At 50.7% G+C, this 24,094-nt stretch overlaps 1 protein-coding gene across 2 annotated transcripts in view; it reads right to left on the bottom strand.

Moving 5' to 3' along the window:
- LOC115118452 (myotubularin-like) overlaps positions 1-21,620 on the bottom strand; it is a 52,829-nt gene extending 31,209 nt beyond the window's left edge. For both annotated transcript variants that reach the window (XM_065025286.1, XM_065025287.1), the window contains exons 1-11: positions 21,516-21,620; positions 20,472-20,566; positions 14,471-14,581; positions 14,078-14,179; positions 8,085-8,168; positions 7,409-7,558; positions 2,935-3,120; positions 1,629-1,814; positions 1,366-1,521; positions 1,240-1,287; positions 22-114 (exon numbers count right to left, since the gene is read on the bottom strand). In XM_065025286.1, the coding sequence (XP_064881358.1) occupies positions 22-114; positions 1,240-1,287; positions 1,366-1,521; positions 1,629-1,814; positions 2,935-3,120; positions 7,409-7,558; positions 8,085-8,168; positions 14,078-14,179; positions 14,471-14,581; positions 20,472-20,566; positions 21,516-21,567 (1,263 nt within the window). In that variant the 5' untranslated portion in view covers positions 21,568-21,620. The remainder of the gene's footprint in view (positions 1-21; positions 115-1,239; positions 1,288-1,365; positions 1,522-1,628; positions 1,815-2,934; positions 3,121-7,408; positions 7,559-8,084; positions 8,169-14,077; positions 14,180-14,470; positions 14,582-20,471; positions 20,567-21,515) is intronic.
- Between the last annotated feature and the right edge of the window lie 2,474 nt (positions 21,621-24,094).

Here is a 24,094-nt window from a genome sequence, read left to right as displayed (position 1 = left end):
ACAGGTGTGTCCAGTTCCTACCTGTTTGGTCATCTGCCAGACACAGTCTATGAATTGTACAAAGATAGGAGACCTGTCCTGATCAGCATGGTTCTTATCACCGTGTCCTATCCTCTACAGAGACACGCAAAGACACAGAGACAGAGAGAGAAAGATAAATAGTTAAACAGTGCAAACAGATTCTTATTACCTCTAGTTAGGTCTTCCTGGTCATTCTAAATTCAAAAAAGGCACTCGCACATCTGAGCCATCATAGTCGCAGGTGCACACTTTGTTAGAATAATTAGGAAATGCACATTGTAACGCTTGCTTATTTTCCCTCGACTCCAACCCAATGGATGTGTTGAACGGAGGTGGGGGGAGCAGTATCTACACAGGGGTGCAGATTGTGAACACTCAAACGCTCTGACGAAGGCCCCGAGGCCGATACGTAAAGCTCTGACGAAGGCCCCGAGGCCGATACGTAAAGCTCTGACGAAGGCCCCGAGGCCGATACGTAAAGCTCTGACGAAGGCCCCGAGGCCGATACGTAAAGCTCTGACGAAGGCCCAGAGGCCGATACGTAAAGCTCTGACGAAGGCCCCGAGGCCGATACGTAAAGCTCTGACGAAGGCCCAGAGGCCGATACGTAAAGCTCTGACAAAGGCCCCGAGGCCGATACGTAAAGCTCTGACGAAGGCCCCGAGGCCGATACGTAAAGCTCTGACGAAGGCCCCGAGGCCGATACGTAAAGCTCTGACGAAGGCCCCGAGGCCGATACGTAAAGCTCTGACGAAGGCCCCGAGGCCGATACGTAAAGCTCTGACGAAGGCCCAGAGGCCGATACGTAAAGCTCTGACAAAGGCCCCGAGGCCGATACGTAAAGCTCTGACGAAGGCCCCGAGGCCGATACGTAAAGCTCTGACGAAGGCCCCGAGGCCGATACGTAAAGCTCTGACGAAGGCCCCGAGGCCGATACGTAAAGCTCTGACGAAGGCCCCGAGGCCGATACGTAAAGCTCTGACGAAGGCCCCGAGGCTGATACGTAAAGCTCTGACAAAGGCCTCGAGGCCGATACGTAAGCCGTCCTCCCCTCAGCAGCCTCCACTGCTTCCCACAGATCATTTGGTCCCCAGTTGACAGCACAAATAAAGACCATCTATGACTGAAAACTCTTCATTATCAGAGTTCAGAGCTAAGCTTCTTTTTTCATTCTCATCATAAACTGTGAGTGAATGCCTTGGAACAGGGTGGACTTACATTGGCAAACTTGTGTCCGAAGCCGATCCACTCCTTCTCCAGCAGTACCTGGAATCAATCGATCACAAATCAAATGTACTTCATAAAAGCTCTTGGTACATTAGCCGTTGTCACAAAGTGGTTTACCTGGAATCCTCTCAGGGTGCGGTAGTGGCTGTCCAGCATCAGCATGGCCAGAGAGGTGAGCTGGGCCGTCCGGTCCCACCCATCACTACAGTGGACCACCACAGAGTTACCTCCCGATATCTTGTCTGCTACTTGGATGGCTCCAGATATGACCAGCTAGAGAGCGACAGAGAGAGATTCACTTATAGAGGACCAGCACATGGTTACCCCTCTGGCCAGCTCCAGAGAGGAGAGGGCTGTGGGAAGTGATTGTACCCCACTACCTTGATGTGTTCTAGCCAGTGTGTGGACTCCAGACTGGACAGCCAGTGTGACTCCTCTACGTTGGGATAGACAATGTCTTTTAGCTTCTTCAGGGACTCTCTCATCACGTGGATGTTGTGTATGTCTAGAAACACCAGCTCAGCGTTCTGATATGCATCGTCACCCTCGTAACCCCCACCCGTGGCCTAGAGAGAGGGGATAGAGGTCAGAGGTTGAAGACTCATCATTCATGGACAAAAATGGAGAATCACAGGACCCGTTTGAAAACTAAAAAATATATATAATTCTTCCCTCCCCCTCTTGACGCTATCACTGGCTATCACTGGCCTGCATGTTAAATGTAAAAATAAAATAAATGTGGTTGGATAAATTAAAGTGAGGTTTCAGTCAAGGAAATGCAGTATTTTATTCTGTGGTTTTCACCCATTCCAACATGGTCAGAACAGTGATCACTTCAAGGAAATGCAGTATTTTATTCTATGGTTTTCACCCATTCCAACATGGTCAGAACAGTGATCACTTCAAGGAAATGCAGTATTTTATTCTATGGTTTTCACCCATTCCAACATGGTCAGAACAGTGAGCACTTCAAGGAAATGCAGTATTTTATTCTATGGTTTTCACCCATTCCAACATGGTCAGAACAGTGATCACTTCAAGGAGGGCAGGACTCAAACAGGGTTCATGTTAAAGCGTCGGGGTTGTGGTCAGCTGTTGGAACACACTGCAGGTCAGGGGAAGCTAGTTGTTAAAAGCCTCTCACGGGTAGGAATTTGGGGATTATTATATAGATTGCATTCCATATTAGTAATTTGAGTCCCAACATTCCATTTCACTCTGAGCGGGGTGCGGTGGGCGTTGCGTCACACCCCAACACACACACACACACACACACACACACACACACAGTGTAGTTGCTGTGTCCTCTTAGCTTCTAAACTCTACCTCCTCAGTTCTTACTTCTGACACCAGCATACAATGTAGGAGGCAACTAGCAAGAGCCTACAGTGAACAACAAAAGAACACACAGTCCATCTCTCTATGGAAGACAAACCAAAAGACCTACATATCTAAATCAACCCAGAGAAAAAGGGAACGAACGTCACGAATCGCTTAAAAGATTCTCTGGGAAGTACTCTTACAAGGAATCCAGAAACGTACCTAGAAAAGTCCCACGTATCTATGACATCTGTCTGGATGATCCATGAGGCCGGCACCTACACACCGCCTCCCAGCGGAACCCAACCAACGCACCTCATGAGACACAGACATGACCTTTCGACATTTAACCTTTGACCCCCTGACCTTGTTGGCGACGGCGTTGACGCTGGGCCGTGCGTCGTAGATGGTGAGCTTGGCGGTGCCGTTAGCCTCCCGGATGAGGTCCAGGTAGCGCTCGTCATCCTTGTTCCTCTTCCCAGACATCCCCACCAGGGGCTGGGAGCAGCGGCAGATAACGGCCTGGTTCTCACGGTGGATCCACGACAGCACCTAGAGGTGGGGGGGACAGAGAGATGGTTAGGTAGGTTGGGGGACAGAGAGATGGTTAGGTAGGTTGGGGGGGACAGAGAGATGGTTAGGTAGGTTGGGGGACAGAGAGATGGTTAGGTAGGTTGGGGGGACAGAGAGATGGTTAGGTAGGTTGGGGGGACAGAGAGATGGTTAGGTAGGTTGGGGGGACAGAGAGATGGTTAGGTAGGTTGGGGGGGTCAAAGAAAGAACAGAGGGATGAAGAGACATGGGAGAGAAAGGAGATATGGGTACAGGGAATGAAAGGGGGAAAGGAGGGCAGGAAGAGGGTGGGATGGGTGGGAAAGGAGGGCAGGAAGAGGGTGGGATGGGTGGGAAAGGAGGGCAGGAAGAGGGTGGGATGAGGGGGAAAGGAGGGCAGGAAGAGGGTGGGATGAGGGGGAAAGGAGGGCAGGAAGAGGGTGGGATGAGGGGGGAAAGGAGGGCAGGAAGAGGGTGGAAAGGACGGCAGGAAGAGGGTGGGATGAGGGGGAAAGGACGGCAGGAAGAGGATGAGGAGGGTGGAATGAGGGGGAAAGGAGATATGGGTACAGGGAATGAAAGGACAGCAGGAAGAGGGTGGGATGAGGGGGAAAGGACGGCAGGAAGAGGATGAGGAGGGTGGGATGAGGGGGAAAGGACAGCAGGAAGAGGATGAGGAGGGTGGGATGAGGGGGGAAAGGACGGCAGGAAGAGGATGAGGAGGGTGGGATGAGGGGGAAAGGACAGCAGGAAGAGGGTGAGGAGGGTGGGATGAGGGGGGAAAGGACGGCAGGAAGAGGATGAGGAGGGTGGGATGAGGGGGAAAGGACGGCAGGAAGAGGATGAGGAGGGTGGGATGAGGGGGGAAAGGACGGCAGGAAGAGGGTGAGGAGGGTGGGATGAGGGGGAAAGGACGGCAGGAAGAGGGTGAGGAGGGTGGGATGAGGGAGAAAGGACGGCAGGAGGAGGGTGGGATGAGGGGGAAAGGACGGCAGGAAGAGGGTGAGGAGGGTGGGATGAGGGGGGGAAAGGACGGCAGGAAGAGGGTGGGATGAGGGGGAAAGGAGGGCAGGAAGAGGGTGGGATGAGGGGGAAAGGAGGGCAGGAAGAGGGTGGAAAGGACGGCAGGAAGAGGGTGGGATGAGGGGGAAAGGACGGCAGGAAGAGGATGAGGAGGGTGGAATGAGGGGGAAAGGAGATATGGGTACAGGGAATGAAAGGACAGCAGGAAGAGGGTGGGATGAGGGGGAAAGGACGGCAGGAAGAGGATGAGGAGGGTGGGATGAGGGGGAAAGGACAGCAGGAAGAGGATGAGGAGGGTGGGATGAGGGGGAAAGGACGGCAGGAAGAGGATGAGGAGGGTGGGATGAGGGGGAAAGGACAGCAGGAAGAGGGTGAGGAGGGTGGGATGAGGGGGGAAAGGACGGCAGGAAGAGGATGAGGAGGGTGGGATGAGGGGGAAAGGACGGCAGGAAGAGGATGAGGAGGGTGGGATGAGGGGGGAAAGGACGGCAGGAAGAGGGTGAGGAGGGTGGGATGAGGGGGAAAGGACGGCAGGAAGAGGGTGAGGAGGGTGGGATGAGGGAGAAAGGACGGCAGGAGGAGGGTGGGATGAGGGGGAAAGGACGGCAGGAAGAGGGTGAGGAGGGTGGGATGAGGGGGAAAGGACGGCAGGAAGAGGGTGGGATGAGGGGGGAAAGGACGGCAGGAAGAGGGTGGGATGAGGGGGAAAGGACGGCAGGAAGAGGGTGGGATGAGGGGGAAAGGATGGCAGGAGGAGGGTGAGGAGGGTGGGATGACGGGGGAAAGGACGGCAGGAAGAGGGTGAGGAGGGTGGGATGAGGGGGAAAGGACGGCAGGAAGAGGGTGGGATGGGTGGGATGAGGGGGAAAGGACAGCAGGAAGAGGGTGGGATGAGGGGGAAAGGACGGCAGGAAGAGGGTGGGATGAGGGGGAAAGGACGGCAGGAAGAGGATGGGATGAGGGGGAAAGGACGGCAGGAAGAGGATGGGATGAGGGGGAAAGGACGGCAGGAAGAGGATGAGGAGGGTAGGATGAGGGGGAAAGGACGGCAGGAAGAGGGTGAGGAGGGTGGGATGAGGGGGAAAGGACGGCAGGAAGAGGGTGGGATGAGGGGGGAAAGGATGGCAGGAGGAGGGTGAGATGACGGGGAAAGGACGGCAGGAAGAGGGTGAGGAGGGTGGGATGAGGGGGAAAGGACGGCAGGAAGAGGGTGGGATGGGTGGGATGAGGGGGAAAGGACAGCAGGAAGAGGGTGGGATGAGGGGGAAAGGACGGCAGGAAGAGGGTGAGGAGGGTGGGATGAGGGGGAAAGGACGGCAGGAAGAGGATGAGGAGGGTGGGATGAGGGGGAAAGGAGATATGGGTACAGGGAATGAAAGGACAGCAGGAAGAGGGTGGGATGAGGGGGAGAAAGGACGGCAGGAAGAGGATGAGGAGGGTGGGATGAGGGGGAAAGGACAGCAGGAAGAGGGTGAGGAGGGTGGGATGAGGGGGGAAAGGACGGCAGGAAGAGGATGAGGAGGGTGGGATGAGGGGGAAAGGACGGCAGGAAGAGGGTGGGATGAGGGGGAAAGGACGGCAGGAAGAGGGTGAGGAGGGTGGGATGAGGGGGGAAAGGACGGCAGGAAGAGGATGAGGAGGGTGGGATGAGGGGGAAAGGAGATATGGGTACAGGGAATGAAAGGGGGAAAGGAGATATGGGTACAGGGAATGAAAGGACAGCAGGAAGAGGGTGGGATGAGGGGGAGAAAGGACGGCAGGAAGAGGATGAGGAGGGTGGGATGAGGGGGAAAGGACAGCAGGAAGAGGGTGAGGAGGGTGGGATGAGGGGGAAAGGACGGCAGGAAGAGGATGAGGAGGGTGGGATGAGGGGGAAAGGACGGCAGGAAGAGGATGAGGAGGGTGGGATGAGGGGGGGGAAAGGACGGCAGGAAGAGGGTGAGGAGGGTGGGATGAGGGGGAAAGGACGGCAGGAAGAGGGTGAGGAGGGTGGGATGAGGGAGAAAGGACGGCAGGAGGAGGGTGGGATGAGGGGGAAAGGACGGCAGGAAGAGGGTGAGGAGGGTGGGATGAGGGGGAAAGGACGGCAGGAAGAGGGTGGGATGAGGGGGAAAGGACGGCAGGAAGAGGGTGGGATGAGGGGGAAAGGATGGCAGGAGGAGGGTGAGGAGGGTGGGATGACGGGGGAAAGGACGGCAGGAAGAGGGTGAGGAGGGTGGGATGAGGGGGAAAGGACGGCAGGAAGAGGGTGGGATGGGTGGGATGAGGGGGAAAGGACAGCAGGAAGAGGGTGGGATGAGGGGGAAAGGACGGCAGGAAGAGGGTGGGATGAGGGGGAAAGGACGGCAGGAAGAGGGTGGGATGAGGGGGAAAGGACGGCAGGAAGAGGATGGGATGAGGGGGAAAGGACGGCAGGAAGAGGATGAGGAGGGTAGGATGAGGGGGAAAGGACGGCAGGAAGAGGGTGAGGAGGGTGGGATGAGGGGGAAAGGACGGCAGGAAGAGGGTGGGATGAGGGGGAAAGGACGGCAGGAAGAGGGTGGGATGAGGGGGAAAGGATGGCAGGAGGAGGGTGAGGAGGGTGGGATGACGGGGGAAAGGACGGCAGGAAGAGGGTGAGGAGGGTGGGATGAGGGGGAAAGGACGGCAGGAAGAGGGTGGGATGGGTGGGATGAGGGGGAAAGGACAGCAGGAAGAGGGTGGGATGAGGGGGAAAGGACGGCAGGAAGAGGGTGGGATGAGGGGGAAAGGACGGCAGGAAGAGGATGGGATGAGGGGGAAAGGACGGCAGGAAGAGGATGGGATGAGGGGGAAAGGACGGCAGGAAGAGGATGAGGAGGGTAGGATGAGGGGGGAAAGGACGGCAGGAAGAGGGTGAGGAGGGTGGGATGAGGGGGAAAGGACGGCGGGATGAGGGGGAAAGGACGGCAGGAAGAGGGGGGAAAGGACGGCAGGAAGAGGGGGAAAGGACGGCAGGAAGAGGGGGGAAAGGACGGCAGGAAGAGGGGGAAAGGACGGCAGAAAGAGGGTGAGAAAGGACGGCAGGAGGAGGGTGGGATGAGGGGGATGGGACGGCAGGAAGAGGGTGGGATGAGGGGGAAAGGACGGCAGGAAGAGGGTGGGAGGGTGGGATGAGGGGGAAAGGACGGCAGGAAGAGGGTGGGAGGGTGGGATGAGGGGGAAAGGACGGCAGGAAGAGGGTGGGATGAGGGGAAAGGACAGCAGGAAGAGGATGAGGAGGGTGGGATGAGGAGAAAGGACTCACAGGAATGCGTCCTCTGGACCTGAAGGTACACACTTTCCTCAGGTCTTCCTCTGTAGCTTTGAAGGGAACCACCAGTATGGTGGGGTAGGTGTCGCACAGCTCATAGTTGGCATTGATGAACGTGACACGCCACTTGTCATTGGGTAAGCCCTGGTGACGGGGGAGACAAACAGCCAATCAGAGAAGAGATTGCAGGCTGTGACTCAGAGGCATTATTGGTGAGGTACAGTGCTACATCACTGGTGACGAGGTTGAAGGTAAATGGTTAAGACAAGAGGATTCTAATATACCACAATGCTTTGCATAAATGAGGAATAATCCTAAAACAATGAGACTAGCTATGCTAGTTTAACTGCGCTGGTCCCATGAATCGGTTCATTTTCAAAAGCTTCGTGGTGGAATGATTAGGTTGTCTTCACCTGGGTATCTTCAAGCGACACTATTTAAGCAGACTAAGTGACCGAGTTAAAAGCTGGGATATTGGATATCCGTGCTTCTACACCTGCATTGCTTGCTGTTTGGGGTTTTAGGCTGGGTTTCTGTACAGCACTTTGAGATATCAGCTGATGTACGAAGGGCTATATAAATAAATTTGATTTGATCCCTACACAGACAACCTAGAAGACTGGCAATAACAATATAATGACACATTTAGTAAGACAATGATAAGTCCTACCTGCCGTCTGAACTCTTCCATGGGTTTGTACACACTCCAGCCATTCTCTTCAAATTTCTCTTGACTCAGGTACGCAAACAGAAGCTACAGACAGAGAGAGAGAGAGAGAGAATGGGATTGACTTTACCAAGGTTTTATTTGTCACGCAAACATGGGAGAGCTTCGCTAAATCACCTGCTTATTGTGAGTGATTGTTGACTCTTCTCTAGTGATGTGCAAAGACTACGGCTGTCTTGACAAAAAAATAAAAAATATTGGTCGACCGAGAGTCGTCTTCCTTTCCACCAATCACCCTGTTTGAATAAAATCAACTATATATAGGCTACAGAGCTTGTCTGATGCTTTAAGCACTGCGATTAAAAATTAAGGCACACAAATGACTAAAGAGGGAGGCAGAGATCAATATAACCTGTCCAGAAGAAAACCTGTCCAGAAGAAAACCTGTCCAGAAGAAAACCCGTCCAGAAGAAAACCCGTCCAGAAGAAAACCCGTCCAGAAGAAAACCCGTCCAGAAGAAAACCCGTCCAGAAGAAAACGCGTCCAGAAGAAAACCTGTCCAGAAGAAAACCTGTCCCCTCCTCCCGCCGGTCCTCACAGATCCTACCTTTAAGCTGCTGGAGTTGCCTGTAATAGGCTACACCAGCGGGAGGCAACCTTTTCCATTCGGAGAGCCATGTTATCCTACCATGTCTACTGATTTGCGTGCCAGTCATGACTTTCGTATGCACATTTTCATGGAACAGTTTCATTTATAATAAGTCTTCATATCTCAAAATCAATGTCATGTGGTTAATCAAGATTCTAAATGAAAATGATACAAATCTAAAAGTAACTTCTATTGTCAACATGTAAAAATAGCCTACATAAAGCCAACAAATAAAAACATTGCAGCCCGTAGGTAGAAAATATCCCGATTAAAAATAAATATCCTATAAATCACATTGGCTACACTTGGCCTGTCTGCAAGGAACTTGAAACATTGTATCAACTAGGTCAGCTGGAAGCTTGTTTTTAACCAAACTTGCAACATTGTAGAAAATATTCTGGGCCCTCAGTTTCCCACACCAGTGAGCTCCGGACAGAGAGACACAGATGTAGGCTATTTGCCCAAAGGATACGAAGTAATCAGGTAGGCCCATTTTATGATGTTTCCACCTAACCAGAATCTGACATGTTTGTCATGCAACTTCCGGGTTGGAGCGAGCGGTCGCATCCGCACTTCGGTCCGCAGGTAGTATAACTTTTCATTACATTTCTTTACATTTCATTATAGTACAACGGTTTGATTTGTCTAATCTTAGCAATTTCTTCTTAGCTAGCTACATAGCCGTCATTGTATCAAAGATAATTGGGTAATTATCGTATTTCGTCGTCCTAACGTAGTCTACACTGCTATCTGCCTAGCAGCTAGCCAGCCAGCTAACGTCCACCGTCTACCGAATAGCAGCACTGTAGAAACTATTACACTCAACTGAACGACTTGATTAGTGTAGTGTTAGCTAGCTACATAGTTGTCTTTGCTGTCTTCGTATCCAAGATAATTGTGTAGTTTAGAGTGTGTAGTTTTAGAGTGATTATCTTAATTTACCGAGGTTAGCTAGCCAGCTATTTGTCGTCCTTAACGTAGGAGACACTGCTAGCTAGCCAACAGCTAGCCAACGTCTACCGAATAGAACTTCCGCACTCAACAACCCGGTCGCATTCCGCTTCGCTCCACAGGTAGTATCACATTTTCATTTCATTTCATTACAGTACAACGGTTTGATTTGTTTGATCGTAGCTAGCTGCATAGCTAGCTACATAGCCGTCTTTGTATCAAAGATAATTGTGTAGTCTAGAGCAATTTTCTAGGTTAGCTAGCCAGCTATTGTCGTTCTTTTAACGCAACGTAATGTAATCAACACTGCTAGCTAGCCAGCTAGCCCCCGAATAGCAGCACTGTAGAAACTATTACACTCAACGGAACGACTTGATTAGTGCAGTGTCAACAACGCAGCCACTGCCAGCTAGCCTACAAAGTCAACAACGCAGCCACTGCCAGCTAGCCTACTTCAGCAGTACTGTATCATTTTAGTCAATAAGATTCTTGCTACGTAAGCTTAACTTTCTGAACATTCGAGACGTGTAGTCCACTTGTCATTCCAATCTCCTTTGCATTAGCGTAGCCTCTTCTGTAGCCTGTCAACTATGTGTCTGTCTATCCCTGTTCTCTCCTCTCTGCACAGACCATACAAACGCTCCACACCGCGTGGCCGCGGCCACCCTAATCTGGTGGTCCCAGCGCGCACGACCCACGTGGAGTTCCAGGTCTCCGGTAGCCTCTGGAACTGCCGATCTGCGGCCAACAAGGCAGAGTTCATCTCAGCCTATGCCTCCCTCCAGTCCCTCGACTTCTTGGCACTGACGGAAACATGGATCACCACAGATAACACTGCTACTCCTACTGCTCTCTCTTCGTCCGCCCACGTGTTCTCGCACACCCCGAGAGCTTCTGGTCAGCGGGGTGGTGGCACCGGGATCCTCATCTCTCCCAAGTGGTCATTCTCTCTTTCTCCCCTTACCCATCTGTCTATCGCCTCCTTTGAATTCCATGCTGTCACAGTTACCAGCCCTTTCAAGCTTAACATCCTTATCATTTATCGCCCTCCAGGTTCCCTCGGAGAGTTCATCAATGAGCTTGATGCCTTGATAAGCTCCTTTCCTGAGGACGGCTCACCTCTCACAGTTCTGGGCGACTTTAACCTCCCCACGTCTACCTTTGACTCATTCCTCTCTGCCTCCTTCTTTCCACTCCTCTCCTCTTTTGACCTCACCCTCTCACCTTCCCCCTACTCACAAGGCAGGCAATACGCTCGACCTCATCTTTACTAGATGCTGTTCTTCCACTAACCTCATTGCAACTCCCCTCCAAGTCTCCGACCACTACCTTGTATCCTTTTCCCTCTCGCTCTCATCCAACACTTCCCACACTGCCCCTACTCGGATGGTATCGCGCCGTCCCAACCTTCGCTCTCTCTCCCCCGCTACTCTCTCCTCTTCCATCCTATCATCTCTTCCCTCTGCTCAAACCTTCTCCAACCTATCTCCTGATTCTGCCTCCTCAACCCTCCTCTCCTCCCTTTCTGCATCCTTTGACTCTCTATGTCCCCTATCCTCCAGGCCGGCTCGGTCCTCCCCTCCCGCTCCGTGGCTCGACGACTCATTGCGAGCTCACAGAACAGGGCTCGGGCAGCCGAGCGGAAATGGAGGAAAACTCGCCTCCCTGCGGACCTGGCATCCTTTCACTCCCTCCTCTCTACATTTTCCTCTTCTCTCTCTGCTGCTAAAGCCACTTTCTACCACTCTAAATTCCAAGCATCTGCCTCTAACCCTAGGAAGCTCTTTGCCACCTTCTCCTCCCTCCTGAATCCTCCTCCCCTCCCCCCTCCTCCCTCTCTGCAGATGACTTCGTCAACCATTTTGAAAAGAAGGTCGACGACATCCGATCCTCGTTTGCTAAGTCAAATGACACCGCTGGTTCTGCTCACACTGCCCTACCCTGTGCTCTGACCTCTTTCTCCCCTCTCCCTCCAGATGAAATCTCGCGTCTTGTGACGGCCGGCCGCCCAACAACCTGCCCGCTTGACCCTATCCCCTCCTCTCTTCTCCAGACCATTTCCGGAGACCTTCTCCCTTACCTCACCTCGCTCATCAACTCATCCCTGACCGCTGGCTACGTCCCTTCCGTCTTCAAGAGAGCGAGAGTTGCACCCCTTCTGAAAAAACCTACACTCGATCCCTCCGATGTCAACAACTACAGACCAGTATCCCTTTCTTTTCTCTCCAAAACTCTTGAACGTGCCGTCCTTGGCCAGCTCTCCCGCTATCTCTCTCAGAATGACCTTCTTGATCCAAATCAGTCAGGTTTCAAGACTAGTCATTCAACTGAGACTGCTCTTCTCTGTATCACGGAGGCGCTCCGCACTGCTAAAGCTAACTCTCTCTCCTCTGCTCTCATCCTTCTAGACCTATCGGCTGCCTTCGATACTGTGAACCATCAGATCCTCCTCTCCACCCTCTCCGAGTTGGGCATCTCCGGCGCGGCCCACGCTTGGATTGCGTCCTACCTGACAGGTCGCTCCTACCAGGTGGCGTGGCGAGAATCTGTCTCCTCACCACGCGCTCTCACCACTGGTGTCCCCCAGGGCTCTGTTCTAGGCCCTCTCCTATTCTCGCTATACACCAAGTCACTTGGCTCTGTCACAACCTCACATGGTCTCTCCTATCATTGCTATGCAGACGACACACAATTAATCTTCTCCTTTCCCCTTCTGATGACCAGGTGGCGAATCGCATCTCTGCATGTCTGGCAGACATATCAGTGTGGATGACGGATCACCACCTCAAGCTGAACCTCGGCAAGACGGAGCTGCTCTTCCTCCCGGGAAGGACTGCCCGTTCCATGATCTCGCCATCACGGTTGACAACTCCATTGTGTCCTCCTCCCAGAGCGCTAAGAACCTTGGCGTGATCCTGGACAACACCCTGTCGTTCTCAAATAACATCAAGGCGGTGGCCCGTTCCTGTAGGTTCATGCTCTACAACATCCGCAGAGTACGACCCTGCCTCACACAGGAAGCGGCGCAGGTCCTAATCCAGGCACTTGTCAGCTCCCGTCTGGATTACTGCAACTCGCTGTTGGCTGGGCTCCCTGCCTGTGCCATTAAACCCCTACAACTCATCCAGAACGCCGCAGCCCGTCTGGTGTTCAACCTTCCCAAGTTCTCTCACGTCACCCCGCTCCTCCGCTCTCCACTGGCTTCCAGTTGAAGCTCGCATCCGCTACAAGACCATGGTGCTTGCCTACGGAGCTGTGAGGGGAACGGCACCTCAGTACCTCCAGGCTCTGATCAGGCCCTACACCCAAACAAGGGCACTGCGTTCATCCACCTCTGGCCTGCTCGCCTCCCTACCACTGAGGAAGTACAGTTCCCGCTCAGCCCAGTCAAAACTGTTCGCTGCTCTGGCCCCCCAATGGTGGAACAAACTCCCTCACGACGCCAGGACAGCGGAGTCAATCACCACCTTCCGGAGACACCTGAAACCCCACCTCTTTAAGGAATACCTAGGATAGGATAAAGTAATCCTTCTCACCCCCCTTAAAAGATTTAGATGCACTATTGTAAAGTGGCTGTTCCACTGGATGTCATAAGGTGAATGCACCAATTTGTAAGTCGCTCTGGATAAGAGCGTCTGCTAAATGACTTAAATGTAAATGTAGTGGTTATCGAAAGGGAGAGAGAGCTGGACAGATTCTTCAAATAGGCTACATTGAAGAACTATTCATTCTCAATGGATGTAAAAACAGACTTTGTTTACTTGCTGATCGAGGCAAAGAAAACATGACTTTGAGAAGCTCCACAGTGATGGTGAGTTAAGACAATCAGAAATAGTATCAGATCCCCAAATAGGCAGATTTATAAGTCAAACTTCTAAATGTGTAATCAGGTGCGTGTCCTTATTCAAGATTGTCTTTTTGGTTGGAGCGCCCCTGTCAATGAATAAATTGACAACTGGTAAATGGAATGCAATACACCAAAACGTTCTCCTCACAAGTGTAGCCTATAAGTTGTGGGCTCGATTAACAACGTGTCCACTTCAACAATGACAAGACTATAATAATAATAATAATAATTGAATGCATCAAGAGAAATTCCCGTAAACCAAACAAAAACATTGTAGATGAGAAATGATGGTAAATGTACTAGTGGTGATACTGTTGTACCTTCTCCGCGGCCTCCACAAAGGATTCGTCCACTCAGACAGTCTCCTGTGCCATCATTTAAAATGTATTTAATATTGCTCGACTAAAAAAACTATTATTGCCAGAGACAAATAACAGGATACAGCAAACAGATGAGCTGTAATAAAGCACTTCTGTTGTCATAGTTATTATAGAGTTGTTAAAAGGCGGTAATGATATGAGGTGCCTAAATAAAAGGTGTGTACGAACCAGACCGTGGGACAGGGGGAAGGCATATTTAAACAAGATGTCAAAGATGTCCCTTCTGCTGTGTCCCTCCTGCTTCAACGCAAACCTCAGGTTCCTCATGTCCTGTTGGGAGAGACATGCATTAACAACCGTTAAGGACGCACGTTGACACAGGACACACAAAATGCTGTCAGTACACAAAATAAATAGTTGGAATCTTTTTTGATGTTGAAACTTCTTGATCCAAGACTGGAATGAACCTTTCTGTACACAATGTTCCAACATCTCAATTTCCTACACTCCTGTTTTTATACATAGTGGTTCAGTCCGAGTCTGGTTGTCAGATCTAATTGGACTGAACCACTATGTACGTATATTCATAGGGGTGGTCAGGACCATAACGCAGTATCTGACCTTGCAGGTGATGTCCAGCCCGTATGAGTTCTCCCCCCGACTGGAGGCTCCGCCCATCTTCTCCACCCGGCCAATGGCGCCCAGCGGAACATCCAGAGTCACCGCCGGGTCCTGTGATATCACACAAAATACAGACATGTGATTGGTCCTGCTGGGAGTCCAGTGATATCACAACAGAATACACCAGAGGTGGAAGATGGGTCCTGCAGTGGTTGAATTGACATATAAAGACATCGGTATCGTGAGGGCACAAACTGATCCAGGCTGTATCACATCAGGCCGTGATTGGGAGTCCCATAAGGCGGCGCACAATTGGCCCAGCTTCGTCCGGGGTAGGTTGTTATTGTAAATAAGAATTTGTTCTTAACTGACTTGTCTAGTTAAATAAAGGTTAAATTAAAAAAATATTGTGTAATGTGAAGTTTACTCTTGAATACATTTTTAGGTAGCTATTATTTCATCTGCAAGATTAAGCCACTTAATTAGCAAAGCATAGGTTTAAATGGAAGACATGGGCGTAGTAGGAGGTGCTTACATCACTTCAGTTTTTATTTCACCCTCGTCTTACCAGCTAAGTTGACTGACAACACATTCTCATTTTACAGACACAACCTGGGGAATAGTTACAGGGGAGAGGAGGGGGATGGATGAGCCAATTGGCAATGATGGTATGAGGGCCAGATTGGTTCATTTAGACAGGACACCAGGGTTAACACCCCTCTTACGATAAGTGCCATGGGATCTTTAGTGACCACACAGAGTCCATTTAACGTCCCATCTGAAAGACAACCCCCTACACAGGGCAATGTCCCCAATCACTGCCCTGGTGCATTGGGTTATTTTTTAAGACCAGAGAAAAGGGTGCCTCCTACTGGCCCTCCAACACCACTTCCAGCAGCATTTGGTCTCCCATCCAGGGACTGACCAGGACCAACCCTGCTTAGCTTCAGAGGCAAGCCAGTAGTGGGATGCAGGGTGGTATGCTGCTGGCTAAGCCACCAGAGTAGATGGGTGTGTGTGTGTGTGTGTGTGTGTGTGTGTGTGTGTGTTAAAATTTGTGAGGTCAGCACATTGTTAACGTGTTGTCAGGTGTTGCATTACAGAGAGTGGAGTCTACATCCCAAATCGCTCCCTATTCACTACTTTTGACCAGAGCCCTATGGACCCTGGTCAAAAGAGGCGTACTATATAGGGAATAGGGAGCCGTTTAGGACAGAGACTGGAATAAAGAGCCTTGCTTCTGCTGCTGTATCCCTGTAATAATGTACTCCATCACTGACACACACACAGTCAATAACACACACACACCTCTCAGCCTGACTGATGGTCTGATAAAGCAAACCTTGGGTCCTGCATTTCTGCTACATCTAAGATTATTTAACTATCCATCCTCTCTTCTCCTCCACAGCTATCCCCCCTCCTCCTCCACTGCTATCCCCCCTCCTCCTCCACAGCTATCCCCCTCCTCCTCCACTGCTATCCCCCTCCTCCTCCACAGCTATCCACCCCCTCCTCCACTGCTATCCCCCCTCCCCTCCACAGCTATCCACCCCCCCTCCTCCACTGCTATCCCCCCCTCCCCTCCACAGCTATCCACCCCCTCCTCCACTGCTATCCCCCTCCCCTCCACAGCTATCCACCCCCTCCTCCACTGCTATCCCCCTCCCCTCCACAGCTATCCCCCTCCTCCTCCACTGCTATCCACCCCTCCTCCACTGCTATCCCCCCTCCTCCTCCACTGCTATCCCCCTCCTCCACTGCTATCCCCCCCCCTCCACAGCTATCCCCCTCCCCTCCACAGCTATCCCCCTCCCCTCCACAGCTATCCACCCCCTCCTCCACAGCTATCCCCCTCCCCCTCCACAGCTATCCCCCTCCTCCTCCACTGCTATCCACCCCCTCCTCCACTGCTATCCCCCTCCTCCCACTGCTATCCCCCCCTCCTCCACTGCTATCCCCCCCTCCTCCTCCACTGCTATCCCCCTCCTCCTCCACTGCTATCCCCCTCCTCCTCCACTGCTATCCCCCTCCTCCACTGCTATCCACCCCCTCCTCCACTGCTATCCCCCTCCTCCTCCACTGCTATCCCCCTCCTCCTCCACTGCTATCCCCCTCCTCCACTGCTATCCCCCCCTCCTCCACTGCTATCCCCCTCCTCCTCCACTGCTATCCCCCCTCCTCCTCCACTGCTATCCCCCTCCTCCTCCACTGCTATCCCCCTCCTCCTCCACAGCTATCCCCCTCCTCCTCCACAGCTATCCCCCCTCCTCCTCCACAGCTATCCCCCCTCCTCCTCCACAGCTATCCCCCTCCCCTCCACAGCTATCCCCCTCCCCTCCACAGCTATCCCCCTCCCCCTCCACAGCTATCCCCCTCCCCTCCACAGCTATCCCCCTCCCCTCCACAGCTATCCCCCTCCCCCTCCACAGCTATCCCCCTCCCCCTCCACAGCTATCCCCCCTCCCCTCCACAGCTATCCCCCCCCTCCCCCTCCACAGCTATCCCCCTCCCCTCCACAGCTATCCCCCCCTCCTCCTCCACAGCTATCCCCCCCTCCTCCACTGCTATCCCCCTCCTCCTCCACTGCTATCCCCCTCCTCCTCCACTGCTATCCCCCCTCCTCCACTGCTATCCCCCTCCTCCTCCACTGCTATCCCCCTCCTCCTCCACTGCTATCCCCCCTCCTCCTCCACAGCTATCCCCCTCCTCCTCCACAGCTATCCCCCTCCTCCTCCACAGCTATCCCCCCATCCTCCTCCACAGCTATCCCCCCATCCTCCTCCACAGCTATCGCCCCCTCCTCCTCCCCCCCCCTCCTCCTCCTCCTCCACAGCTATCCCCCCTCCTCCTCCACAGCTATCCAAGTGGATTACACCTAGAGCAGGGTTTCCCCAACTCAGTCCGGGGCCCCACCTGGGAGCACGTTCTGGTTTTGCCCCAGCACTACACAGCTGATTCAAATAACCAACTCATCATCAAGCTTTGATCATTTGAATCAGCTGTGTAGTGCACGGGTAAAAAACCACAATGTGCACCGAGTTTAGGAAATGCTGACCTGGAGTATAGGGCCGACTCCATTTTGTCGATTGTTTGGTTGGCAGATTTGTTTTTTTTTGTGAAGCAGTCGCAAATTGATCTTATTCGTGCCAGTCTCAGTGGACGAGCCCATTGTGGAAGCCGCAGGAATGGCACAGTCCATCAGTCTAAGACAGGTATAGGCAACTTAAATCACGCACGATGCGAGGGTATTTACCTTGGCATGCCAAGCAATTCAGAATAGCATTTTCCTAAACTATTTCATAGTTTTCCATAAACGGCTACTGCATTGGACCAGACACAGTTTGTGAGAGTATTCCTTAAGCCTACAGTGTGTGTGAAGATAATGTGTCTTGGGTATAAATGTTAAATGGTGAGTTAAGGGGGGTTTGTGGGGGCCTCCCGAGTGGCACAGCGGTCTAAGGCTCTGCATCACAGTTGCCACTAGAGATCCTGGATAGAGTCCAGGCGGTCTCAGCCGGCCCCGAACAGGAGACCCACAGGGCTGCGCACCATTGTCCCAGCATCGCCAGGGTTAGGGGAGGGTTTGGCCGGCAAGGATGTCCTTGTCCCATCGGGCTCTAACGACTCTTGTGGTGGGCCGGGCACATGCACGCTGACACGGTCACCAGGTGTACGGTGTTTCCTCCGACACATTGGTGTGGCAGGCTTCCGGGTTAAGCGGGCATTGTGTCAAGAAGCAGTGCGGCTTGGTTGGGTCGAGTTTCGGGATGACGCACGGCTCTCGACCTTCGCCTCTCCCGAGTCCGTACGGGAGATGCAGCGATGCGACAAGACTAAATAGCAATTGGATGCCATGAAATGATGGAGATAAAATGGGGAATAGAATGCGCTCTCTCCCGACAATTTGTGCACATTCATTGTTTCATAACTTAATGGTGTGAATTGTTTGTCCTTTGATTGTTAGTGTCTATCAATTCCCATATCACCACTAACACAGTTCATGTTAATTCACATCATTTCTAATCTACAGTGTTTGTTTGGTTATGGTAATTTATGTTAACGCATTAAATATTTTATTAATATAGTAGATTACGGTTGTCATTGTCGGAGTTCAACCTATGCTACACTTGTGAGAAACAAGGTTTTGTTCATTCCATTTTACCAGTCGTCAATTTATTCATTGTCTTTTGTTTGGAGCGCTCCTGTCGATGTTGAGTAAGGACACACACATGATTCCACATTGAAGTAGGCCTGAAGTAGTCTACCTGGCCTGTACGCAAAGGTATAGATGTGAACATACAGTTGGGCTTAAAGCATCAGACAAGCTCAGCACATACAGTTGGGCTCAAAGCATCAGACAAGCTCAGCACATACAGTTGGGCTTAAAGTATCAGACAAGCTCAGCACATACAGTTGATTAGAACACATAGGGTGTTACAATATTTGGAAAAATACACAGGGGAGGGGGGGGGCGACAGCCATATTGCTTTATTTAAGACTGTAACCATTATACCCACCAACACGTAACACTTGATTAAGCAAGTTGAGGTGGACCGTCTCTCCCCCTCACCTCGCAAGTGGTCCTCAAACATTGCTTCCTTTCTTCCTGTCCTCCATATCCCTCTTCCTTTCTTCCTCTCCTCTCCTCCATACCCCTCTTCCTTTCTTCCTCTCCTCCATACCCCTCTTCCTTTCTTCCTCCATACCCCTCTTCCTTTCTTCCTCCATATCCCTCTTCCTCTCCTCCATACCCCTCTTCCTTTCCTCCATACCCCTCTTCCTTTCCTCCATACCCCTCTTCCTTTCCTCCATACCCCTCTTCCTTTCCTCCATACCCCTCTTCCTTTCTTCCTCTCCTCCATACCCCTCTTCCTTTCTTCCTCTCCTCCATACCCCTCTTCCTCTCCTCCATACCCCTCTTCCTTTCCTCCATACCCCTCTCCCTCTCCTCCATACCCCTCTCCCTCTCCTCCATACCCCTCTCCCTCTCCTCCATACCCCTCTCCCTCTCCTCCATACCCCCCTCTCCCTCTCCTCCATACCCCCTCCCTCTCCTCCTCCCCTCTTCCTCTCCTCCATACCCCTCTTCCTCTCCCCTCTTCCTCTCCTCCATACCCCTCTCCCTCTCCTCCATACCCCTCTCCCTTCCTCCATACCCCTCTCCCTCTCCTCCATACCCCTCTCCCTCTCCTCCATACCCCTCTCCCTCTCCTCCATACTCCATACCCCTCTCCCTCTCCTCCTCCATCTCCCCTCTCCCTCTCCTCCATACCCCTACCCCTCTTCCTCTCCTCCATACCCCTCTTCCTCTCCTCCATACCCCTCTTCCTCTCCTCCATACCCCTCCTCCATACCCCTCTTCCTTTCCTCCATACCCCTCTCCCTTCCTCCATATCCCTCTTCCTTTCCTCTCCTCCATATCCCTCTTCCTTTCTTCCTCTCCCTTCCTCCATACCCCTCTCCCTTCCTCCATACCCCTCTCCCTTCCTCCATACCCCTCTCCCTTCCTCCATACCCCTCTCCCTTCCTCCATACCCCTCTTCCTTTCTTCCTCTACTCCATATCCCTCTTCCTTTCTTCCTCTCCCTTCCTCCATACCCCTCTTCCTGTCTTTTCATCCCCTATTCCAACAACTGCCAACTCCTGTTCAGTACACATATAGTAGGGTGCTATAACAAGCTCAATGCAGATCAGTGATGTGTGGGTGTTGCCCATCTGTCATAGATCTTGGTCTACTTCATTAGGACTCCTTCAATCATACAAGACCACCATATACACTGTAATAGTGTTTTAATGCCACATCCAGCTAGGGCTAGCCTTTAGATCAAACAGGTCTTTGACACCAAGGAGCAAGCATGGCTCTATACTTCTAAAGCAGACATGTCATTTAGACTGACTGGGAATTCTGCTGACTTCAATCTGTCTGCCCCAACCACCGCCACAGATGTCTAGGAGTAGATCACCCCTCTAGAATGTGTGTGCGAGTGTGTGTGTCACTCACTGCGTCTGCACTCTTGAAGTAGAGTCTGTAGTTAGTGATGAAGACTTTGCCTTTCAGAGCTCCACTGAATGGACAGATATAGATGATGTCTTTGTCTGGAGAGAGAGAGAGGAAGAGAGAGAGAGAGAAAGAGCAAGAGAGAGGGTGAACGGGAGAGGGTGAATGAGAGAGAGGGTGAATGAGAGCGAACAAGAGAGAAAGAGAGCGAGAGGGACGGGAAATGACCTACTAGATACACACCCATTTCCACCATCCACTCCCACTGAACAAGCCATGTTGACAATGACCCATATTGTAACCAAACATGAACCACAATACAACACTAACAGCAAGACAAAAGCTGCACTAAACCGGTCTGTACTTTCCACAAAACTTCCTATCATTCTCCTACTCTCACTTCTTTTCTTCTTAATTCTCCAAGCTATAGCTACCAGAAATGACTCCACACACACAGAGAGAGAGACAGAGAGAAAGAGAGAGACAGAGAGAGGAAGAGACAGAGAGAGGAAGAGACAGAGAGAGGAAGAGAGACAGAGAGAAAGAGAGAGACAGAGAGAGGAAGAAAGAGAGAGAGGAAGAGAGAAAGAGCGAGGAAGAGAGAAAGAGAAAAAGAGAGCGTGCGAGAGACTACTAACAATTCAAGCTGACTTGGTTGGAGAGGTTCTATATTTAGTCTCTCCTGTGACAAAACCAACATGGTTTCTCTCGTTATATTTACTGTCAACATACTAACAGAACACAGATCAGATTCAAATATTTAAAAAACAATCACAACAGAAGTGAAACCAAGTCTTTCTAAGATCTCTCCAACAGAGTTAAAAACAGTTCCCATTAGAAAGGGCCTCGAGTCTGAAGGAAGGCTATCAGACCGAACGTATACAAACATTTCTCTGTACCTTACTAATACTAATAGAATAGGAAGCCGAGAACAGACTGCCAGTGTCCAACAGTCTTAGAATAAGTATCCATTGTGGATAAACCCCAAGGGTACTAGTGCCCCAAGATGAAAACAACAAGAAAAATGACTGGTTTAGAAGAACACACCTATGATCCTCTCCTCTCCGGGCAGTAAGCTGCAGTCTGCCAGGGGCTCCATTTTCAGACTCTCTCTGGACGCCTGCAGAGCAACAGAGGGGTATTAATATGACAGAAAGACACAGACAGAGGCAGGTATGACACGACTGTAGACGTGTACACAATTACTGCTATTCCTTTAGCACTTTCCTTTGTTTTAAAAATAAAATAAAAAAATAAATAAAAAAAGTCAATATTACAAGCACTTGTAATCAAATGTTGCCCCCCCCAAAAAAAACATTTTTTTTTGAGCAAATGTTTAGGTCGTGAGTGGAAACTTGAAGCTTGTGAGATTTTTGTGCAACTTCCGGCACAGTTTACAGTGAAAACATTAGTTTTAGACGGTAGCCAATAGGATATTGTGGCTATTGGAGCATAATGTAGGTCTACCAACAAAACCAATGGAGCAAATCCCAGAATATTTCCACATGGAAATAGCTTTCGGTGTCTATGATATAGACTACAGTAGCCTATATGTGGTGTTCAGTGCAGGACTAAAGATTTGGACCAAATAGGGGACTGTCAATTGCATTGTATGATTGTATTTGTCTGCATGTATTTGCACACACTGTAGAGAGATTTTTCTATTGTGTTATTGACTGTACATTTCTTTATTCCATGTGTAACTCTGTTGTTGTTGTTGTTGTTGTCTGTGTCACACTGCTTTGCGTTTTCTTGGCCAGGTCGCAGTTGTAAATGAGAACTTGTTCTCAACTGACCTACCTGGTGAAATAATAAATGATGCCAGAAAACACTTGACAAAACACCATGTATTAGTATTACCACAGAGAATTAGACACTGTAGGCTACCGCTCTGACTACTGGCTTATTTACATATTCAAGCCTCAAAATACAACACTGCCCCGTTAATTAAGGCATAAGCTTTTTTACCTGACTGGCTTTTTAAAAGACAGCTGGAAATGTAGCCTACACGTTGTGTGCTCTAGTAGGACACAGTAACTTCCCAGAACTGGGCTAATAACTCACCAACATGTACCTGTACACCTGCTGTACATGTACCTGCGCTCTGATCTGAAAAGCACCTTCACTCCCAGGTGATTGAAAGACAGCTCATGGTGGTGCTCTGCCTACAACAAAATCACAGACTCAAATCTTGCAAAGGTACATTTGTTTTGGTTTGTTGCATTGGAAAAGGGCTGATAAATGTTTTTATATGTGATCGAATCAACATCTAGTTAGCGAGAAGTCGGTGACGTTCAATGGCTTGTGTCTCTGCGAGGCATTTCTTCTGTGCGGCAGTCCTGCCTAAGAGGGAACATTGCTTGTAATTACACCATGTAATCCACACAACATTAAAGACACCTGCTCTTCCCATGACGTAGCTTTCACCTGGTCAGTCTATGATCACTTATTGATATCACTTGTTAAATCCACTTCAAAAGCAGTGTAGATGAAGGGGAGGAGACCGGTTAAAGATGAAGGGGAGGAGACCGGTTAAAGATGAAGGGGAGGAGACCGGTTAAAGATGAAGGGGAGGAGACCGGTTAAAGAAGGATTTTTAAGCTTCGAGACAACTGGAGACACGGATTGTGTATGTGTTAAGTGCATTTGAACGGGATATGGTAGTAGGTGCCAGGCGCACCGGTTTGGGTCAAGAACTGCAAAGCTGCTGGGATTATAACGCTCAACAGTTTCCCGTGCACATCAAGAATGGTTCACCACCCAAAGGACATCCAGCCAACTTGACACAACTGTGGGAAGCATTGGCGTCATAGCAACATGTTCTCAGTGGTTTTGTACTCAGTGTATTTCTCTGGAGATAATGAGGGGTGTCAGACACCAGTAGAACTGGTCTGTTCACTACAACAGAGATGTAGCCTATATAATTAGCACCAGTCAAAAGGTTTAGAACAACTACTCATTCAAGGGTTACTTATTTTTACTATTTGCTACATTGTAGAATTATAGTGAAGACATCAAAACTCTGAAATAGCACATATGGAATCATGTAGTAACCAAAAAAAAAGTGGAAATCAAAATGTATTTTTTATTTGAGTTTCTTCAAAATAGACACCCTTTGCCTTGATGACAGCTTTGCAGACTCCTGGAATTCTCTCAACCAGCTTCATGAGGTAGTCACCTGGAATGCATTTCAATTAACAGGTGTGTCTTGTTAAAAGTTAATTTGTGGACTTTCTTCCCCCTTCTTAATGCATTTCAGTCAATCAGTTGTGTTGTGACAAGGTAGGGGTGGTATGCTGCAAAGTTCAGTAGCATTAACTGCACTTCAGATTGCAGCCCAAATAAATGCTTCACAGAGTTGAAGTAACAGACACCAACTGCTCAGAGACTGCGTTAAATCAGGCCTTCATGGTCAAATTGCTCCAACAAACCACTTCTAAAAAAAGACACCAATAAGAAGAGATTTGCTTGGGCCAAGAAATGAGCAATAGACCTTTGGAAATCTGTTCTTTTGTCTGAGGAGTCCACATTTGCGATTTTTGGTTCCAACCGCCGTGTCTTTGTGAGATGCCGAGTAGGGTGAACGGATGATCTCCGCATGCGTGGTTCCCACCGTGAAGCATGGA

The sequence above is a fragment of the Oncorhynchus nerka genome, linkage group LG12, assembly GCF_034236695.1.
Source record: "Oncorhynchus nerka isolate Pitt River linkage group LG12, Oner_Uvic_2.0, whole genome shotgun sequence".
Classification (NCBI taxonomy): Eukaryota; Metazoa; Chordata; class Actinopteri; order Salmoniformes; family Salmonidae; genus Oncorhynchus; species Oncorhynchus nerka.
The sequence above is the reverse complement of the archived record's forward strand: the minus strand, read 5'-3'. Positions and strand labels throughout refer to the sequence as shown.